Below are 22,725 nucleotides of genomic sequence, written 5' to 3'. Positions count from 1 at the left end.
TCAATTTTGAGGAGTGTGCTCAAAATTATTCTAATTTAAATCAGCCTAACATAACAACCTTCCAGCAACGGGAACCTCCACTCAGGAGCCCACTCCTCCCCCAAGAAGAACAAAGAAATGAGATGAAAGAGGAAAAAAGGGTTTCACAGACGGTGGTATGAGGAATTGGGCTTCACTGTGTGCGGGGGAGGATGCAGGTGGGAGGGGAACAATCAGTCTTGCTGCGTGGTGCCTGAGACGCTCAAGCAACCGCTCCTACAAATAGCACTGACCACAGACACATGCAATTTGCAGTTGTTAGATGTCACCTCAACATTGTAAAAGAGACGCATTTGAATCAGCCAGAGGCCGGGAACACACTGTGAACCTTTCTTTGAACTCTCTTTAGCCCCCTTGACTGCGGCATGCATTATGTTTATACAAGATATTCCCACTGGAAAGAGACACATATTAAGCAGAATAGCTTCTTTACCCTGACGTCGGACTACATACATCTGTATCACAAATCATTACTAGAGACTTCAGTATAAATATTTAAAACGTGCAAATACATAGGAAACGGATTTAAAGTTCTGTATTGTATTAATGTTGCAAAAAACTCCGTCAATCATCTTTTTTTGCATATTCAATGCAGGAGCCAATCCCAGCTGCCATGGGGCGAGAAGCAGGGACAGGTCATCAGTCTGTTGTGGGCCTAACACAAAGAGACAGGCAAGCATTCACACTCATATTCACACCTATTAGCGATTTAGAATCAGCAGCTAACCTAACCCCACTAATTGCATGTGTTTGGACTGTGAGAGGAAGCCAGAGTCAACAAGAAAAAGACCTTCTTACTGTGAGGCAACAGTGGTAGCCACTGCTCCACGTGCTACCAATGACCTATTTTCTTTGTTAATCCCGAGTTACACTATACTTATATAATCGTTTCTCATATAAACACATGTTGGACATGATCCAGCGGTGGTTAGCCCTTAGCCTGACAAGAACAAGGTCTTGGGTTCAAATCCACTAGCCAGCTGGGATCTTTTCATGTACCATTTGGGTCTAACTCCAGCTTCCTCCCACAGTCACTAGACTTGCATGTTAGGTTAAATGGCGATTCTAAATTGGTCATAAGAGTTTACTGGACTTTGATGTTGATTATCTCTCCGTGCAAGCCCTGTGACCCGTCTCAGGTGTACAGTGCCGCCTGCTGTATTACAGCTGGGATAAGCTCGAGCCCACCCATCACTCTGAATTGGAAGATTAACAGAATATAGTTATACATATATATACTTATCTTTTACCTAGCATAATTAATACTCCATGTTTTTTACACTGCGTCTAGCTTTTCTAAATTTTCCACAGTTTTTGTCTCTTGCTTAGAAAAGCTCAGCTTAGCTTTGATGTGTAGGTATGAGTTGCGATAATGGGGTTAAGTGTGGGATAACCTCCCAATTTTTAAAGCAATATCAATTCAGCGATCTCATTGGAGTTTCTAATAACGTTGCAACCAAGACACAAAGAATATCCCTGTGCATGTGTGACAGAAAGACCACATTTAACGCCCTGGGATGAGAACGAGTGGATATAAACATAAGAAAATTTATGACCACGAGCCATGTTGTCAGCCAACAACCATATGGTAGGATTAATATAGCCCTGCAGCCCGCAGCTCCCTCAGGCCAGCAGTGAGGTGAAAATTTCCCGTGTTGGCGCTCATGAAAACATAGCTCCTCCTGTCTCGCTGCTGCAGGTTAGACCACCTGGGAAATACTGTAGAAGTGATCACTGGAGTCTAGAAATGTCTTTGTCCGGCAAAAATTCTCTTGCCCAGTGTCTAACTCTAGATAATTATTACAGACTTTCATTTAAAATTTTCAGTGTGGACCCGAGTGTCATACGCCAACTGGACTTTGAGTTTTCTGCGCCAAATAACCGGCAGATGCCATCAGGCAAAAAAAAGAAAGAAAAAGAAGTAATTTAACTTTTCAAGTTCTCCAACATGACAGTGAAAATAATATGTTGTCCCTCAGTAAGAGGGAAAAGTATAATTTTAAGCAATATGGCTTCTCTTGTGATTGCATGCCAGAACACAATATTGGCAGGCGGGGAGTGCCACACATGGAGTTAAAAGCTTCCTGCCGCTGGAGTACATTATCGCAGATGCTAGAATGAACACTGCCCTATCTCAAATGGTAATACGGGAAGAGTAAAAAATAAGTGATGAGGCGTATCATGCAGACTGTGCCACCAGGAGGAAGTGGAAAACCCAATTCATGCATTTACAATTATTAGATTAGCAGTCCTGGATGCTGGCCATGTTTTATGAATTAACCCAATCATGTCTTTATCCAAATTTCTTCCACTGAGGATGGTTAGTTTCCCATGTGCTCACAATACATTATTTCAGCCATTATTAATTTACCATTGCTTCCATTATGCTGCGTAAAAAGCGGAGGAATCCTGCCAAGGTGCATTTATATCGGGGTGGAACAGCGCGGCTTTAACGGGCAATCGTGAATAAAGCCTGTTTTTACCTCTTCCTCTCATCTCTGTTGACTCACTTCCAGCCGTTACTGTTGTCAGGGAATACGATGTTGTGTCTGAGTGCCGTTGTGGCATTGCGACGACATAAAAAGCAACAAAAAAAAAATTGCAGGGGGACTTTTGTTCTTTCCAGATCAATGCAAAGCAACAGCAGCATGTTTGCCGTCATTGTCAAGTAACAAACAGCTGCTTCATGTTAATTTAATCCAACCGCACAAGACCTAAAGAGCCCGGCTTACAGGACAGCAAGTAAACAGTCCATCTCTTGATCTCTGTATACAGGATTTGATGTTCAGCTTTCCAAATAACAACTGCGAAGAACACTCACTCAAGGCAGAGAGTGCATCATTAAAATCAGAAGTTAGTTGCAGTGGGGGGAAGATGCAACTTCTCCACACCACTGCCTCCTTTGAAACTGTAGCCTACTGGGCAGCACAAGCCTTCACGCTGGGCAGAGCCGTGTCTATTACTACAGATTGGCTCTGCAAATCTCTTGGCTGGGATCATAAAAATAATAAATAAAAAAAAGGGAAGATGTAGGTGAGGGAGAGAAGGAGAGATGGTAATAAAACCTCAACAATTTCTGTATGTGACAACATGAAAGCGGGAGGGGCCGCCTGCTGTGAAAATATGGCTTATCATAGTCTTGTCCCCCAAACCACCTTAAAGGTTTGAAGATAACCGCATGAGGCTACGTGCGTAAGACAAGAGCCGGGAAATGACCCAATGGAGGAAAAAGTGGGGACAAAAAACTTGAAACACGATAACCTCTTGCAGCAGATGCTTCGCTACCTGCCCGTCAATCTGCAAACACTCTATTACTCACGTACAAATTTTCTACATTATTTCAATTCCATCAATGAATGTCACCCAAAATTTGTCAGAGAAAAAAATAACGCTTGTTTATTTCTTTAATAAAGTCATGCCAGACTCATTTCAGCTGTATAAAAAGCGACTCGTCCTCACGCTGGGTAAGTGATTACAGCACATTTAGCAGCAGCTAAACACTCTTGATGGATGAATCGGTCCTTCCCAGATGCGCGGGGTAATTTAGTCCACTCTTCATGGAGAAACTCTGCTGCATATGGGCATGTGTAGATTTTCAGTATCAACCGTTTGTAAAGTTAGTCTTTGAGCTCATCTGTCCTGGGAGAGTTCCGCCAGATGTGCTTTCTCCTAAACTTGACACTAGCATTGATCCCACTGTCTCATAATGTAATGACTGCAGATTAAAGCCATCATTTTCTGGTTTTATAAATGTTCTTGGGATTTCCTGGATTACATGCTCTGATATCTCTTCCTTCTTCTTCTTTTTTTGGGTGTTCCCTTTAGGGGTCACCATAGCGGCTCATCTGCATCCAAGTCACCTCATCCCAAGCATCCCGTTCCCTCTATCTCTTGAAGATAGTTAGTGTCAGCAGCCGCGTTACGGTGGGTCAATTATCAATAGCACTTCCATGCTGTCCATATTTGAATAAAACTACAAAAGTACAATATGCTGTGATGCGACAAAAGCAAATAAAAGGCAGCTCTGTTTTTCAGAGATATTTCACAACTCTAGCACAACCACACACATTTTCTGGGATGCTAACGCTAAGCATAAACCTGTCCAGATGAGAACAATGGAATGTGTTTGAAAGCACTACACACACACACACATTTGACAGTCCAAAGATTTAAAAGCACTTTCATTTAAAAGCTCGGGAAAATGAATTTACAAAGATAAAACAGTTAACTTAAGCCTGTGCAGTAAAGTGAAAAACACCCTTTTTCATACCTGAGCCAATGCTTGCTTGATTACCTTGCAGACGGAGGAAATGAGGAGCACTGAGCTTTTGTCAATTTGTCTCCCAGGTTCCCTCTATAAACCAACACTCTGCAGGAGGATCTGGCAATATTTAAATATGCACTGGAGAAAAGCACAGAAAATCCTTTGGCCTGTCTCTATTTATTCATATTTTACACCAACAGATTTTTGATCACATAAGACTGACTACCATATAAGGAGATGTTGATACGCTACAATGCACAGAAAACCCCTTCACTCGCCTTGATATTAAAGGTAAAAGTGTGTTACAATGAAATGTGATTTTCATACCACATAAACATAGATCAGCTAAAGCATTTTATAGTTTCTGCACCATTTCAGAAATCACAATTAGTGCTTTTAATACCTTTTTAAAAATGAAATCAATGAATATGGAAATATATAGAGCACCTTATTTCTAAATTTAAGCACTCAAAGTGCTTTCTGCTACAAGTGTCATTCACCCAATCACATTCATTCAATGCTTTGATCTACACCTAAGTACGTTTATCTATCATTCAAATACATATCAGGGGTAACTCGGGGTTCAGTATCTGGCCCAGAGATTCTCTGGCACATGGACAGGAGGGACCGGGGACTGATTGATAGATGACCTACTTTACGACTGCTGGGCACGCAAAATAATATTGCTACTACATTAGTTTGCATATGGTTGAGGTTTACTTGGAGAGGTAAAGTTCTAGTTTTACAAGCTTGTCATCGATAATATTTGACCTTGTGCTTACTTTTCTTTTAGTTACAAAACAGTCTGTGTGGGTTTTGTTGATTAAAGGAAAGAAGACTTCAACTTAAAGCATGCCCTTTGCACTCAGCTAAGATTCGACACCTACGGTTACCATTAACCTTGCCCTTAACCAAACTCTTCCCATGCCAAATAAGACAACAGCTCACAGTAGTACACAAGTATATGCCAAGTAGGATTTTTTTTTCAAAAGTAAGACAAAGTGTGAACATTAGCCTTTTGCTTCTAGTTTCTAGTGGCATGCAGACTGAGTTTTTCCATCTACCACAGATTAAACTTGTGAAGAAGACAATGTCTGACAGATTAAGGAGCTAACTGCTAATCACAGCGTAATTCAGGAATATTACAAACAGAAGCTAAGTTTGTTGTCTTTCTTTGGATTTATTTCACACCTGAAGCAACAGACAGCAGCAGGAGATCCCCACATGAGGGTATGCAGATGGAGAAATTTTTTTTTGCAACAGTACTGATCCCAACAGTGTGTCCTCATCTATTCCAGTCAACACTACAGTGGTCCCTCGTTTATTGCGGGAGTTACGTTCCAAAAAGCACTGCATACACGGTGTAAAGGACGGATGTAGCTACAAAGATCTCATCCGTTGTTTCCTGAAATCCTGTTTTGGAGATGAGATTTCAGTTGTTACCTTGGTATCAAAAACCCAAGGATGGGTGGGTGTGACTAACATTACTCGTTCGCTGGCTAACGACTTATAATTGACAAGTCACAAGTGCCACAGATAGTTCTCCTTTTTGAAACACTGTATGTCTCACAAAGGAGGCTTAATTTGGAGTGACTGAGTCCATAAACATATCAGGAAGGTTTTCCCATAGATCTCTACAGGAGTCAGAGTGTTTCTGGTAGCCTCCACATTTTAAAGGCACGTCAACATTGGCTTAATATTTCTGACCCGGCAGCTATGTCCGTGTTTTACTCCCATCCATGGTACTGTGCAAGTACTTTCATTGGTATCAGCATCACGTTTGAATTTCTAGTATTGCAACAACTAAAATAATAATAATAATAATAATGGATTGGATTTATATAGCGCTTTTCAAGGCACCCAAAGCGCTTTACAATGCCACTATTCATTCACTCTCACATTCACACACTGGTGGAGGCAAGCTACAGTTGTAGCCACAGCTGCCCTGGGGCAGACTGACAGAAGCGAGGCTGCCATATCGCGCCATCGGCCCCTCTGGCCAACACCAGTGGGCGGTAGGGTAAAGTGTCTTGCCCAAGGACACAACGACCAAGGACAGAGAGCTCCAGGGATCGAACCGGCGACCTTCCGGTTACAGATGCGCTCCCCAAAATAAGAGTAAATTCATTAATTACTTATTAATGTGAAACAACTAAAGGATGACTAGAGAGCTGTTGTTTATGAGCTACTGTTTCTTAATTCTCTTATCTGTTAATTAAAGTATAGAAACACAGTAGATACATTGTATATTACTGAAACTACTTATTGAGGTTTCACTGTGAGATTAATGAAGAAAAAAGTAGGTATTGTACCATGTTTTGCACACAATCCCATACTCCACATGTCAGTATTATTGGGCTTGGATATTTGCTTTTGTTTTCTGTGGCACAGAACAATCTTCTCCACCCTTGGGCCCAGCAGGATTGAAGAGATTAATGATTAAGATGTATAAGACACTGGTTTTATAATAAACTGGTGAATAAATCAGCGTGCCCAAATGAGAATGTGATATGTTTCTCAACTAATCTGAAAAGATGTTAATAAAAATGAATAATGTTAACAGGCTGAACTGATAGGGTGGAAAAGTGATGAATATGTAGCTATTGGTACAACGCGAGGAAGCCTAATGAGTTTTTAAGGTTACGTTTGACCCAGATGAACTCTGCGGTTTTGCATTGAGTTAGTCTAATTTAATGGTCAGTGTTTATTTGTCTCAAAACCAGCCAAACACTCGGCAACATGCTGAGCATATCAGAAATGTCCTCAGCAGATTTAAAGTAGGAATCTTTCAAGCGAATAAACAAGAATTTCCAAATCAAAGTTGCTCAGCTTGCCTATTCAAGGTTAGAAAGGGGTTGAATTACTCTAGTAATAGCCAAGCACTGGAATAAACCTGCAAAAATATCTCCACTTTCCCCGGCACAGAGAGCTGACTCATGCAACTTTCTTTAAGCATTAAAAACTAACTCAAGTTAAAACAGCTCATTTCATTAAAATCTTGGCACATGCACTGCATTCCCCTTTTGAGATTTGTGTCAAGGGACTTAAAGTTGATGATGGTAAATACTTTCCCCTTCTCACTGCTTGACCTCAAATAACGTGCTCACACTTGAAGAAGAAGGAAGGAATCGAGCAGCGTTAGCACTGGCGGTGCAGCCTGTACGCTGCGTGGCCCAATAAGAAAGGCTGTGTTTTGCCTTGTCATTGTAAAAGTGGAAGCACTTTGAGTCGAGGAAGATTCTCCTGGCTTCCGCCTCTTTTATCAGAGATGAGTGCTGATAAACAGCGGTTCTCCGTGTCACCCGATGTGTCCTGACAAGACGGCCCATGGCAGAAGCATCACGTCTGCAGTCATATGATCTGAACGTGTGCACGATCCATGGCGAGAGGTCCTGACATTTCCCATCAAAGCGTCGGGAAAAGACGAGCTGACACTGACAGCGACAACGACACGTGGGACAAGAAGCGGAGCACGACCGCAGAGCTGGCAGGAAGCAGAGGCTGAGGTCAGGAAGTTTTCTGTGTTCCTTACAAGGCGCAAGTAGCCATCTAGCTGCTGGGGATGAAGCCACTGCTTCTGAATGTGGGTCACTCTCCCTGGATTCCACTGTGCTTTCTCTCCTCGAGCCTTTATTTGGAGCCAGGGCATTTGAATACTGTATGTTATACCCAGGGCTCCGGAGTACTGCAAGGTTTCCAAGAGCCTTGTACTGTGCACATAGATGAGGATTGTGTGCACTGCAATGCGTATTTGTTTATTGGGCAAGAAATGTCAGTGAGTCACCAAAATAAAAATTGGCATCTCCACATTGACTGCATTTATATGCATGCAGTGACCTCGCCGCTGTCGTATAGAATTTTAATTCAGGTTACGCAACATATGCGAATCTCTTTGCATCCTGCAACTAAGTGTCCATATGAATAAACAAATGAATAAAATATCTCTGGCTGTCCACCAGCTGCAGCTCTTGGCAAAGCAAAATGGAAATAATTATCATTTCATTAGCTATAGTTGAAATAAATTATAATACCTACCAATGTTCACAGATGGCAAACCTAACGGATACGGGGACAAAAGCCCATGATAACACACAAGCTTTTCCCAGTGTTTTCAATGATCTGTCAGAGGAATCTGCAGTTGGCTCATTGAAATTGCTCATTGTGTCATTTTTAACGGAACTTTTGTGGTTTAATTGAACGTGTTCACTGCCGAGAAAAAGACTGGCTCTTTAACTACGAAATGGTCCACTGTATTCAAGGCTATTCACCAACTTTATCTGTCTACTGTGTGGTGGAGACAAAGCTTTTATGCTAAGAGCCACTCTCTGTGGTGTGTGCAAAGTGTAAAAAGAGCCGTTTTGTCAGCCAGAAATGCAAAACAATGAGCGGACAGGGGTTATGTCTGTAAGCTGCAGCTTCTTTGTGGGCCAGTTACTACAAATGACACCTTTCACATTATATGCAGTCGATTCCACCATTGGACAAGTGGAAAAACTCAAGTGAACCACTGTTGTGCTCGAAACTGTTTACCACCGAAAAAAATCCACAGTAGGAAACGTCACTGTTAAATTACAGTAAAGTACTGGCATCTCGCTACAGGACTCTCAACCACGGCTCCATTTCTAGCTAAACCTTGTCACTGTTCAAACTCTAAACACAACGTAACATCACAGCACATTTACAGTTCAATGAGTCGGGTTTGTACGGTTTCCTGTTGGTTGTTTTTCTCGTGTATTTTTAAAGGGATTTGGGCTTTGTAATATTTTACTAGTGATCCTGCTAAAAACATTACTTTAGTACTGTATATGATGAAGATCCTTTCCAAAACAATGCGATGGAAAAGTCACTATCTGTGAAACGCTGTCGTGTATAACAGAAATGATGCCACTATCAATTTACGGGCGAAAAGAGAAGATACGATTTTTAAACGACACTTGAAATGAAAAGCAAACAACTCTAGAAAAGCAGTGTCAGCCCACACCGGGGCATGCTAGACAACATTACGGCTACACATACTATTATTGCATTGCCATGGTAACTAAATTTGACACACCACTACTCCCTATCCTACTGCATGACAAACATTCACGCCGACACACACATTGCACGTTTCTGACAGCACCGCTGCGGCCGCGGGAAAACAAGGGAAGATTCCACAAGTGGCCCGTCTCTCCTCCGTCTCTCTGGCCTGGCATGCCATCGTTTGCAATAACAAGTCAAAGACTTTCAAAGCTGGACAAGTGAAGAGGAGAATAATTGGAAGCAGCGATGGAGTGGCTAAGGGAGAGTCAGGAGAGGAGGCCTCCTGATTCATCTTTAAAGACACTCCTTATTGCATCTTTAATAATTTTCCTCGATGCGCTGGGAAGACTCGACAGTTCACTTCCACAACTCTTGAATTTACACCCTATTGAGGCAAGTCGCTCACGAGGCTCACGCTGGGCTTTCTTCTCCAGGCCTCATCGCCTTCTTAACTCTTCTGTTTTATCACTCCTCATTTCCATCCCTGCGAGGCTCAGAGAGTCAGGCTGCCGAAGACTTGCAGATGTATATGGATGCTAACACGCTCAGCTAAATGTTTTAAGAGACAAGGGGATATGACAAAGCTTCGGCTCATATTACAAAGTCTTACTGTAACTTTGTTACACCACATCTTGAGTGAAAGTGTCCCACGGTTAGTCAGTTCTCTGAAACTGTTAATGAAACTGTTTCGTAATCCAGTAGAAGTTAGCATCATACATTTTAAAGAGAGGGGAACTTAAAGAGAGTAAGTGTTGCTCTTATGGTGTGAAGAGAAATGCTTGGAATTCCTGGGGGGGAGGTGGGACTCGAGTAAATAGCTCATTTTTGTCTGGCTACAAGAAGAGCTGTTAGCATATCTTCAGATATAGAAACCAACATCAGCTCCAAAGCCTTAAATCACAATTTGAGAATTAAACTATTCTGTTCATTTTATAAAAATATGCCAGCATCACTGGGTTCATCAGATGTCTCCCTGCAGGTTTCAAAAATCACATCAGCTGGTAGAAAGAAATTGGACAATGTGTGTGGGCCGTGGTATTTTTGCTACTGCTACTGCCATTTATGCATGTGTGCTCCACAGCTACAGCTATTCTAACTTTTATCCCTGTAGTGAAATGATTTTATAATTGCTTTTTGCGTGTTTCCCCAAATAAAGGTCACTAAAATGATATTAAGTAGATCGTTAACTGAATTTATTTAGGTAAAAATACAGAAACAGGAGGACAAAGGAGGGGGAACAACTAAGCTGTAGTGCCTCTTCACCTCACTGTACAATACCTTGTGCAATACTTTTTGTAAATAGTCAACAGTGCAATAGACTCAATACTTGAAATGTGCAATTCACTTGTATTTTTATTTTTTATTCCTATTTATTCTATTTATCCCCTTTGTATATTTTATTTATATTTGTCTCTGTATTTATATATGTGTGTGTGTGTGTGTGTATATATATATATAACAATTCTGTAACTGTAACTTCGGTCGTTGCTGTGCTTTTTTGGAAGTCGAATTTCCCAGAGGAACCCACCCGAGGGATTAATAAAGTTCTATCGTATCGTATCGTATCGTAGATATCATAAACATACCCTAATCAGACATTTTATACAGGTGGAATTTCTGTTCCTGTCCTTTTAAAGGATTTTAAAGGATTTTAAAGGATTTTAAAGGATTACTGTTGCCAGTATAACAGTACTGCTTTTCACTATAGAAATGTCATCAACTGACACTGAGTCAAAAAAGACATTTTACTGTGGGAACAATCATAATTATACAAGTACTTGCGTTACTGAGGCTTAATTAATCATAGCTCATTAAAAGCAGATAGCTACCATAATGTGTTTAATATAGGTTTCACTAATCTTTAGCGTTTCGTTAACGTTCCTGTGTTCATTTCTGGTGTTCTTCGTACATACAAGTGCAAAAAAAATCCGACTTTGTCAAATGCATATAATAATATATCCTCTAATCCTGGGTACTCTGCTGATAACTGAGCAGAACTAAGAGCTACAGAGACCAGAGTCCTGCTAAGCCTCACACTCTCTCTCCACTTTTCCTGCAGGCAAATGGTGAAATTTAGAAACTTTAAGAGAGTTGAAAGTGGAAAAGCTCAAATACAGGAAGGCAGTGAGGGACACTTGTGTCATGAACTATTTACACCCATCACACATGCTCATCACTAACCACGGAGTTATATGAGTGGTGTATTTTTGTAACAGTAATTGTCTCAATGGCAATGTAGGACACTCAGAAGATGTGAACGGGGTCACTTGTAATGAAGCAAAAAGTTACAAATCTACACGTCCAAATATTTTTCCTTATGTTGCCTCCAACCACTTACATGTTAATAAAATGAAGGCATTAAGAATCCATTTGCAATAATAAAACGATATTATTTGCATTAACATACACGCTGACACAAAAACGTGGTTAAACATCCATTTATATATTAGTCAGTGTTTTATTCCCAGCAGTGAGCCGGACGTGTAGAATGAGTACAGTATGTGAGCATTAAATGCCATAGCAGAAGCCAAATCTGTATGTGTTCCACAGCTACAACTATTACCTGGCCTTTAAACACAAACTGCTCGGAGCAGCAGTTCACTGCAAATTATTCATAAAAAAAGAAGAACTCTTTGGCTGGAGGCCACCATTTCTGAAGGTGAATCTTACAGTGCTGCTTAACCCTCTCTTCTTCCCTTTATCTTACCTGACTTTAATTAGTGCTGGCACATCAATTGGCTAAGTGAAGAAGAAATTAATGAGAAGGATGAAATGTGTGTTTACATCCTCGTTTGTCTCTTTAGACTTGAAATGAACATAAATGGTCATGTAACTTGTGCTTGAAGCCTGAAACAGAATATTGTGAGGATTGGAATGAGATGACTTTGGTTGCACTTCCGCGTACACGGTAATCTTATGCTGTCATTGAATGCAATTGATTCCGAGATTCGTCTAATAATGCTGCTTTGAATTAAGCTGGTTATTAAGACTGTAATGAATGAATCCATCGCTGTGGTAATTGTGTTCTATTGGACATGTAAATCCTACGTTTCCTTTAAGCCTATCCACTGGTGCTCAGCATTCACACTGTAGCTTTGTTTACAGACAGTCATGCTGCCCTAAACCTAAACCTTGGACAAATTGCATATGATTCGGTGCGAGTGTTATTATAAAGAGACATATAATACGTCAATTTATGACAGGGAGGAAATTATTGGCTGAGATATACCGGGAAGCAAGAAAATAAACTATTCATCAATAAATCTTATATGCATGACTGCATGGAGGCTGATTGAGCCTCTGCTGTGAATATAGATGTGTCAACATCACAATAAATGTGACATTCGGCATGGAAACAAGGAGTCTGAAAGCATCGGAGCACCTGAACAGATTTTAAAGGACACTTACTTGAGGGTGAACTGCTCAATAGTAGAGTTGGGCATCAGGTACAGGAAGATTTTGAGAATCTCTCCAGGCTTCAGGGGCTTCTCCGGCAGCCTGAGGAACATGTTCTTGTCTAGCTGCTTGTCCACCAGCAGCTGCTCTTCACTGGCCTGGTACAGGCTGATGCTTCCGATGCGCAGCAGGGGGTGCTGTGACAGAGGTTCTCCCCTGGAAGAACCACCACCGTGACCTGAACCCTTACTGCACTCCCCTTCCAGGTTAGGCTCGTGTAGCGTGTAGTATAGCTCAGCCTGGAGGGTCTCACTTAACCCATCCAAGAGCCCGTCACTCGAGCCTTTCCTTCGGCCCAGAGGGGCTACATTGGTGTTAAACCACGACGGAGGAAGCTCCAGTTGGGCCAAGCACTGCGCCAGGTTACCTTTCATGCGGCAGGAGGTTTTAATTTCACGGACATCCCGGAAGGCATGCAAACGGACGCAGGGTAGCTTGTCCTGAGCCTTGAAGTCGTCCCAGTCACGACCGGCGATATAGAAAAACACCTGGACTGTGGGGTTGTTGGAGAAGACCCGCGGCTGGACAATGAAGGCCCGAACCTTCCAGTTGACTGTCAGTTGGCCGGGAATATCCAGAGGACTAGCTGGCTGAAGCAACTCCTTGGACAGGGCCTGGTCCTGGGCAAAAGGCCCGAAGCTTATGTTGATGGCGGGGAGGTCTTTTGTCTGGAAAACCACAAAACTCTCAGAGCGCTGCAATGGGTTTCCACTGCTGGGACTACTGCCGCTCTTGGTGCTGCCGCCAAATGTTTGTCCTGTGATCTGAGCCTCCCTCAAAAAGAAGGCCAGTTGTGCATTGGACATTTTGAAGTTGGCAGGAAGGTACACGCTGGGTGGTGAAGGACTGGCTGTCATTGCTGACGAACTCAGGGCATCAGAGCTGGTTGGAGAGATTTTACCTGCAAGAGCTGCAAGAAAGAAAGGAGAAAGGAAAGATTTAACTTTTAAATGCAGCTTCCATTTTTATAATAATAATAATGCACATTATTTATAAAACACCTTCGAAATCACAGTGTACAAAGTGCTTTCACAAGCAAGCAAAAAAGAGAATATTTAAAAGTTACTTTCAAACAAAGTGAAACAGGTAAAACTCATGAACTGTAAGTGAAAGAAAACACCAGAAAAAGGGAAGATATGGTGAGTGTGTGTGTGTGTGTGTGTGTGTGTGTGTGTGTGTGTGTGTCTCAATGAATATATGGTATAATTAGGAAGAGACACAAATGTGGTCTACTGAGTCAGCTGAGGGGGCAAAAGGGGAGGAGGTCAAAACACACTAATCAGATGATAACTGGTTGCTGTCAAGCATCCGGAGCAAAGGTTATACACTGAAACATGTCGACATTAAGAAGCTGCACCCCGTGTGATCTTTGTCTCGGGCAAAACATGTTGCACCAGTGTTTGGATTCAATTAATCTGAAGCGACACCTGTGAACAAGCCAAACTCAAAACTCTTCAAGTCCCTGGAAATGAGCGAATACCTGACAAAACACCCAAGACGCCACCGCAAAATTAATCTAGGTCGAAATCACAAATAACAAAGAGAGTAAATGGGACATACTTATCAAAATCACCCAGAGCTGAGCACAGAAACATAGCTGCCTGTTACCATGGTCCAAATCAGAGATTAAAAGTCCCATATTCCAAATGGTTATATCATTGAGATTTCATCCTTTAAATGTGGGGAAAAAAGGCAGAATCAAGAGGATATTTTGAGAACTCCCCAACAGAAAAGTCTCTTCAAACAATTGTGTTACTTGGAAGTAGTCCACAGAAGTTTCTCTTCTTTTTTGGTAGCTCCTTAGAAAGTCTTTTTCATGTGTGTTGCAAAAGAAGCCTGAATTCAAGAATAAAAAAATAAATAAAAATAAAAACAGCAATCTGCTCCTGCAGTTCTTCACTTGGTCATGTTCTGGCTACAAAGGTTCCACCGAGCTTCTTGAACTTGTGCTTGTCTAATTCCCTGTGGCTTAGGTCTTGGTTTAAGAGTGGTTCATCCCCACACAGCAGCTCTTAGCTCTTTCAATCTCAGACTGTGCATGGCTCCGGGACACACTCTGATAGATAGGCAGAGCCTCCTCCCGGTTGGTGGGCTGTACGGAACTATAGACAAAGCCTCTGACGCCGCCCCATCTCGCCACACCTAGTCTCTAGTCTATAATCACCATTTTAGCTCCGGGTCATAGCTAAGACACACAGCCCCTCAGAGGACTCGACTTACACCACACACACACAGAGGTGAAAGCAAAAACACTCTTCAGCTCGATTCATGCTCTCTCTCTGGACTTGTTCAGGCAGACTCTTATGTGAGTGCATGCAAGTGTGTCTATAAGGACTGTGTGTGTGTGTGTGTGTGTGTGTGTGTGTGTGTGTGTGTGTGTGTGTGTGTGTGTGGGGTGGGGGATGGATGTATTGCTTGAATGCCTCTAGGCAGAGAGAGAGTGAGAGAGTAAGAAGGAGAACGGGAAAGGGAGGGATTAGGTAAAGGTTATTGATGAATTAGCCTAGCTCTGCTTCCCTTCTCCTCCTCCTTCTCCTCCCCCTCTTCCTCCCCCTCTTTTCGTCTGCTTTAGCCCCATGAGAAATCCATGAAAATGAAGGGGTACCGGCAAGAGGGGGAGGGGTATCTGGGCTGGCTCGCTGCTTCACTCACATGTGCCTGGAATTCCCATAATAAAAGAGAGAAGGATCCACGGATGTGTGTGTGTGTGTGTGGGCTCCATAAACTGAATGGCAAACAGTGGGGCAACAAAAGATGAAGCCACAGCCGGAGAAACATCCCGTACTTACAAATGAGCATAGAGAGGGCTGGAGGAAGTATAATGATGAGAGAAGCTACTTAGGGACTAAGTCTAGTCTCTACCTCACAGGAATGCGTGTCTCACTTTTTGAGCCGCTCTTCTCCTGATCAACATTTAAAGAGACAAATGCGCACAGCAATCCGCAGACTTTCTTAAGGGCTTCTCTGCTAGAGTCCCATCTGTCCGTTGTCCTGGGTCCAAACACAGAGATCTGCCAACATTTTTGTATATTTCCAGGTCACCTTATAAACTAAAATCGTCAGCTTCTACTACTGATCCTGGCCTCAGGAAAGGAATATAAAATGCGCCTCACGTATGGGGATCCACACCTAGTCTGCCTGCCAACCTTAATATCAAAGTGTATGTTTTTACCTCTCCACCGTTTAAAGCTCTATATGATTTTATTGCTGTATTTAAAAAGTAAGTAGATATTGGAACAGCATTACCCACCAGTTTGCTCCATCTATCCCACTATGTCTTGAGGCAGCATGAGCCTAGAGCTCCGAGAATCCGTGAATCCCCAGACCTGCTGGGACTTTTAATACATAACGTTCTCCACTGGATCTTAAACTACTGCTGAAGTGGCCTTGAGCAAGGCACTTAAAGAAATATGTCTCCATGTGCTCCACAAGCACCCGCTGCTGGCTAAACAGCCCAAAACAAACTGGTTTCCAGCTTGCTTTTCATTTTAATGTTTAGCTTTTAAAGTCGGTCGCTTCTGACTTGGTGCTGCTGACTGCTTCTCTCTCCAGCATCTGTTCGTTTAAATGGGGAGAGGCTGCAGGGCCTCTCCCCATTTAAATCCCCATTTACGGTAAAACTGTGACTCCAACAGCTTGCTTACATTGTGAGTGTGAGTAAGCCAATAACAACAGGGTTTGCATCCTCACAGATCGACCTGTTGGTTCAAGTCAGAAAGAGTAGGGATATTGAATCTTGTGCTTTGGCTGTTAGATGCAAGTCTTTAGTTCAGAGGTGTTTCTGATATTACCTCTAACATTTTAAAATGAGCAAAAATTGATGGTTTTATCAAATTTGGGGGATTTCCCCAACCAATTTTCTTTTCTTTGGACCACCATCTCTGTACAGGGAAAGTCCCATTTTCACTTCATCTGCTGGGAAAGCATCGACTTTCAAACCTGCGTTAAAACTGCGTTTTATAGAGTAATGCACCCACATACCATCAGAGATGCAGAGCCGAACGGTCCCTCTCCTCCCCCTATGTTTTCCAAAAAGAAACGCGAGTTTTGACTGAGTGGATCATGGTCACAGGTCTTATATGTTTTTGCATGCAGAGCTTTAACCTGCATTTGTGGATGGCACAGTGATCTGTGATTTCTGGAAGTGTTCCTGAGCCCATGCACTGGTTTCCATCACAGACATGCATCATGCCTGTTTTTAATGCAGTGCTGCCTGCAGGGCCTGAAGATCACGGCCACCTTATATTGATTTTTGGGCTTGTCCCTTGCGCACAGAGATTTCTACAGATTCTCTGAATCTTCTGATGATATTGCGTACTGTACATGATGAGATATTAAAAACTTTGAGGAACAATACTCTGTAACTCTTTCAAAATTTGTAGTTTGCAGATTGGTGAAGATCTGCACATTGACAAACTCTGCCTTTGTTAGATGCTTTTGTTTTTAAACCCAATCATGTTACTGGCCTATTTTTGCATTTAATTAATATAATTATAAGCAAAATGTTCCTGCAGCTGTTTCTTTTTAGCACCGCTTTCTTTTCCAGTTTTTCCATCTTACCTTCTTTGAGATGTGCTGCTGACATTAAATTAAAAATTATTTTTCTCTTTTTAACTGTTGTATGGTATGGTTTTCCAAAGGCACAACGGTTTGTAGCCTCTGGCAAGCACCGTGAACCCTCCCTGACATGTTGATCATATTAGACCTGAAGGTCACCTGAATACTCCCCAGAAGCCTTATAATCTCCTTTAAATGCAATGAAACTGCACAATTGCAACACAAGGACCAAATGCCATTAAGCAAAACAAATCCTTGGCCCTTGCTCTCAACTCTGAACCTTTATGGTTTCAGTTAAGAAGGTGATTACAGCCTATGATGCATCAGGGTGTGCTTGTCTCATTTCAGCCTAACAACATCACAGGGCAGGTGGGTTTTTGAAGGGAAGCACGGACACAGATGGGCTTCCGATGTGAAACCCTATCGCTTTCCTCTATCACTTGATGTCCTATCAGACCCCGGGCCAAATTGAATTGAATTCTCTTCCTGTTGTTCTCCCATTAAGTGAAACATCTGTTCAATGTGTGTGTGAGTATCTGGGGAATGAGTGGGTTTCTAGTAAAGGGTAATTTTTTTTTTGTTTTTATCTGTCAGAATATTTTGTCTTATGTCAATTAATAAAAAACAGCAGGCCATTTCAGGGCAGGGCGAGACGGACTGTTTTACTTTGTCATATCACTAACAATTTGCGCCGACACATGATTGAGGGGAAAAATAGGCAATGATTCTAGTGACAATACTGCTGATTCATCCTGCTGGATGGGTTGATCAAAAATAAACTTTTTGGTGTTTAAGATTAACTTTGAAAAATCCCCAAATGTTTTGTATTTCCCCCAGAAGCTAACGCAGGAAAGCAATTTTGTCACTAATCTCACAAGACGAAAGAGCTTTAGCCTTTTAGCTACTAAAGCTAAATTCACTGGGTTGAACAGAGCCTTAGGCATAGCTCGTGGTGGTGAAAAAATCTGTGAGGCAAAATAGCTTGAATACAAAAAAAAGCAGTGCATACTGTATATTCCTCAGCGTATGTTGTTATTGCACAAACAAAACCTTTTCAGCCTAATCCACTCAAACACAACTGCCTCCTCCACTTCAGCCAGGTGTGCTGCATACTGTAGGTATGCAGAATATGAAAGTGTGTTTCGTGCCAGTGTTTCATTTCCTGAAGAGCTGACTAAAGCGGAAAAAAAAGCCCCATTCTGTAGATAAATAAAACACTTAACTGTGTTTCCCGCTGCCCATACAAAAGCTGTCAAACATAAAAGCAGTCAGCCAAGTCAAGGGGAAATACACAGAGACGACGTTATGAGGAGGGCAGACATTTGATCTTGAGAGAGAGAAGTGCATAAATGTCTCTTCAAGTAAAAGGTCGGGAGAAATTGTTGAGAAGGATTAGAGAGAGATGGAGCATCCTTACAGCATTACTAATGTTCCAGCTCGAAGGGTTTCCCTATCGATCTTCATTTTAACCCTCGTTCCCTCCCTTCTTTTACTCAGCTGTGAGCCTTACTGTACTGCTGTTATTTGGATTGGTGAAATAATACCTTTCAACTCACTCAGCTGTAAGACTTGAGCAATGCTCCACAGTCTGCATCACATTTCAGTTTGCAGTTGCTCTTAAAAACTCAATTTCTGCTAAAACTTCCACGCAAACGTCCCGTAATGTAAAATGGTTCGCGTTACCATTCATTTAGCAATGAATGCAACCTAAAGTGCAGATGAAAAGATGTGCTAGCCAGGAGATTGAAGGCTGTATTAGCACTTGAAACACTTGTGGTGTTAGTCCTATTTTTGCCCCTCTCTGAGGAATGTCTATTTCCATCTCAGTCAGATTCAGATAACCTTTACCAAAGGATTGCAGCCAGATTATATCGAACACACTCGAAGTGTGTGTGGCTTCATATTTCACCAGATTTCATCTATATGCATACGGAAATCACATTCATGCTTCAATCTCGCTGGGGAAGGTTTGCTCTGTCTGAGCGTTTGCATGAAGTCAGATCACTCTGGTGATTTAGAGTAAAGCCGAGTAAATCAGTCATTCTATGGGCTGTTTGTCATATGTGTTACATGTTCCCTGAGGCATGCACACATGCCTACCATATTTCCATCAGATTAAAACTACTCTAAGATGCGAATGGCCGTGTCAGTAATCACATCATGTGCCGCCGACACTGAAATGAAACAGAAGCATGGTTATGAAGGTCAGTTATGGCCCACGCTGCAGCGCGCATGCTACTTGGCTGCACGGGGGTTAAAACATCAAACGTCCACCAGTAGCACAGCAAAAAATGAAAATGTACCGTAGAGGAGCCGTTTGGTCGAACGGTTTTATTTGAGCTTTTTCTCATTTATCACAGTTATGGGTGAGGACGTTGTGCGTTATGGGCAGAGATTTGAAAAGATAAATAGGCTACAATGCTGCCAACTCCACAGAAAACACAAACAACAATCCCAACAAAAATCTATCGACTGCCAGGAAATGGATTGAAATCTACATCTCTTCGAAATCAATCTTCAAACAGTCAGGAAGTAGCTTTCAAAACGCTCTTTTATCTATTTCAAACCTTCAGACCTTTCGCTACTGCAGATGTCACGATGAATGCAGTGAATAATATTAAGAGTAATAATATAAGTACATTTACAGGTACTTTAGTTACTGCTCTTGGCAAACAGGTTTTTAATTTCAGTATGATGCCCTTATACCCTTTTTTTAAAGTCAACCTCCTCATGCTGGTCCTCTATGTTCTGCATTCAGATTAAATGCCAGGCTGCTGACATCACACTACATGTGGACTTGCTCTCACGCTTGATTGGCTAACCCAGAGGAATGTTCTCTTCTTAGTCTATACTAGTTCTCCTTGAGACCAAACATCAGCAAGTTCTTTTAACATCACAAACTTTCATCATGCTTCTTACAGTCACCTCCCGAGGTGCAGCCTTGTCTCTCATCTAAGCCTGATCCCAATTAAATCTGTAAAAAATGATCTTTATTTGTCTCAGATAATCATCTTTTAAGACAGCAGTAAGATCCAATGAAAATTTGACTGGCTTATAAATGAGCCTGCTCAACATCAGGGATTTGTCTTACTGATCAAATTCAAGTCTCAGCTCTGTCAACTCTGCGTATTTTACCTTCTGCTTTTCCAGTGTGTCTACAGATATACTTAAACCAGGATGTAACAATTTGTCTTCGACTAATTTATTCCTTTGCTCCCCCGTTTCTCCCGAGGTGGGTAAATCATCTGCTTCTGAATGTGAATACGATCGGAGAGATTGCGATCAACTTCAGATGGTAGAGGACAAGCTACAGTACACAGCCTGCCACGTCAACAACCCATGCGGGCACAAGAAGAGCTGTATTTCCTAAAAAAGCTGAAATCACCAGTTGTGGCAAGCACAGCCCGCCTGTCTGCACTCTGCTGGGGGTGCAGCATCAGAGGTGGTGACACCAACAGACTGAAAACACCGATCGGCAAGGCCGGCTCTGTGACTGCCTGTTAAAACTTGAAGCTGTGGTGCAGAGGAGGTGGCTGAACAAACTGTTATCCAACACAGATCATCCTGAGCACCCTCTGCATCACTTCCTGGATGGGCAGCTTAGCACTTTCTCTAACAGACAGATGCAGGATACCGGAAATCTTTCAGACCTTATGCAATAACTCTTTATAAAGCAACACATCTGTCTGTCTATCAGAGTAACATCTGTTAACAGTTTATAACAACTCTGCAAACTCGCAACATTTAACACACACAACACTTTATCACACTGGAGTGTTTACTGCACCTCACACTGTTATACCAAGCCACTTTACTCTGACGTTATCGGCTTTGCACATCAACTGATGAAAAGTCTAATTAGTAGTTTTGAGTTTTTAACTTTGGCTGTGGGATCTAGTTTTATCACTAGTTCAATCCTTTCCTTTAGATAAGTAATAAAGCACAAGCTTCAATGTGATGAAACTAAAGGGACAGTAAAGATGGAATATTTGATCTGTTAGTGTCTCAGTAATCTTGGCTGATAAGAGCAGTGTGTTTCCAAATGAAATGCAAAGTGCAGATTTAATGAGGCCTAATTTGCAGATTAAAAACGAAGAACATGTAACTACTGTGACACCATCAGTTGAAAATAGAGCATTTCATCATGGATCTTTTATACGCACCCATAAAATTATCCATAATTTATATTACGAGTCACCCTCACGGTCCAGGAGGCTGTTTGGATAAAGTAACAACTAAGCTGAGATACGATGTGGTGCTGCTAAGAATCATTTAGTCGTGTCGCTCTCCCTGCTGAGCAGAGCAGATACAACTGTTTGACATCAAATATTTACTAACCAGTTAGTCAAATGCTGAGGTTTAATTGCAGAGTAACAGATGATACATTTTGTCTTAAAAAAATAAAATACCCTAACCCACATGGTTTTGTTACTTGCTGCTTGTTTTGATGACGAGTACTAGCGTATGTTGTGCCAGAGTAAAAGCAATATCTATCAGTGATGATGTGAGGCTTTGCAGAATTTTTAGTGCACATAATATTCCATGTGCAAACTAACAAAGAAAAGAAGTCTTTTAAAGACACAAATACGTTAATGTGTTAAGCGAAGGCATGTTGACAGAATGTAGCTCATGTTAGAGTGGATGTGGATGATGCAGAAAGCTATGGGTACGTTCCCTCAGCTAACTCCAAGAACTTACTAGAATAAAGTTAGCAAGAAATAAAAAGTACACTTCATTTGGTCATTCTTTAAAAACAAACAAACAAAAAAACAAAACAAAAGAAGTAAGAAATTAAATTTAGAAAAAAAGGTTAAAGAATAAAGAATGAATTCAATGTGCAGAATCCAAATTACTGACTGAAACGGTGTAGGCTAAAGCTTACGTTTATTACACTGACACTTTATATATATTTAGGCATTGGCATTTATATATTCCAAATGCCAACCAAGCCACGGTAACACTTTGCTGAAGACGTTTCACTGAAACAAACGAGAGACATTATTGAAAATAATCATTAAACTAGGACAAAAGCAAATGCTTCAAAAACAATGGTAATCATTCCCTCTTTTGATATTTGTTTACCACCTGATTTCTGAACATTTTAAAATGCACACAGTCAATGACACAATGTTAAGTCCTCATCACAGTCACGCCACAACTTAACCCCCCGACACACACATTTTGTTTTTGTACATTTTTGTTCCTTCACACAAACCTCTGAGTTCAACGTTTGTCTCTAATTTCAAACAACCTCTGAACCCCTTATAATTGTACCATATAAACTGGATTAATGTTTGCTTTGTATGCGTTTCCCATTATCTCCATGTATGGAAGCTCACGTATATCATGTACGACGTGTATGGAACTATAAGGGGACAATTTAGTAA

The 22,725-nt window shown here is 41.6% G+C and overlaps 1 protein-coding gene across 2 annotated transcripts in view; it reads right to left on the bottom strand.

The window, feature by feature from the left end:
- The window catches only part of tmem132e (transmembrane protein 132E), a 410,466-nt gene that overhangs the window by 112,912 nt on the left and 274,829 nt on the right, over positions 1-22,725 (bottom strand). Inside the window, exons 1-2 of one of the 2 annotated variants that reach the window (XM_005916012.3) lie at positions 14,342-15,077; positions 12,734-13,691 (exon numbers count right to left, since the gene is read on the bottom strand). In XM_005916012.3, coding sequence (XP_005916074.1) covers positions 12,734-13,691; positions 14,342-14,420 — 1,037 coding nt within the window. In that variant the 5' untranslated portion in view covers positions 14,421-15,077. Of the gene's footprint in view, positions 1-12,733; positions 13,692-14,341; positions 15,078-22,725 lie in introns of those variants that run through there. The other variant, XM_005916013.3, reaches the window with a different exon arrangement.

This window comes from Haplochromis burtoni, unplaced genomic scaffold (genome assembly GCF_018398535.1).
Source record: "Haplochromis burtoni strain Fernald_Lab_line unplaced genomic scaffold, NCSU_Asbu1 Contig_17, whole genome shotgun sequence".
Lineage (NCBI taxonomy): Eukaryota > Metazoa > Chordata > Actinopteri > Cichliformes > Cichlidae > Haplochromis > Haplochromis burtoni.
The sequence above is the reverse complement of the archived record's forward strand: the minus strand, read 5'-3'. Positions and strand labels throughout refer to the sequence as shown.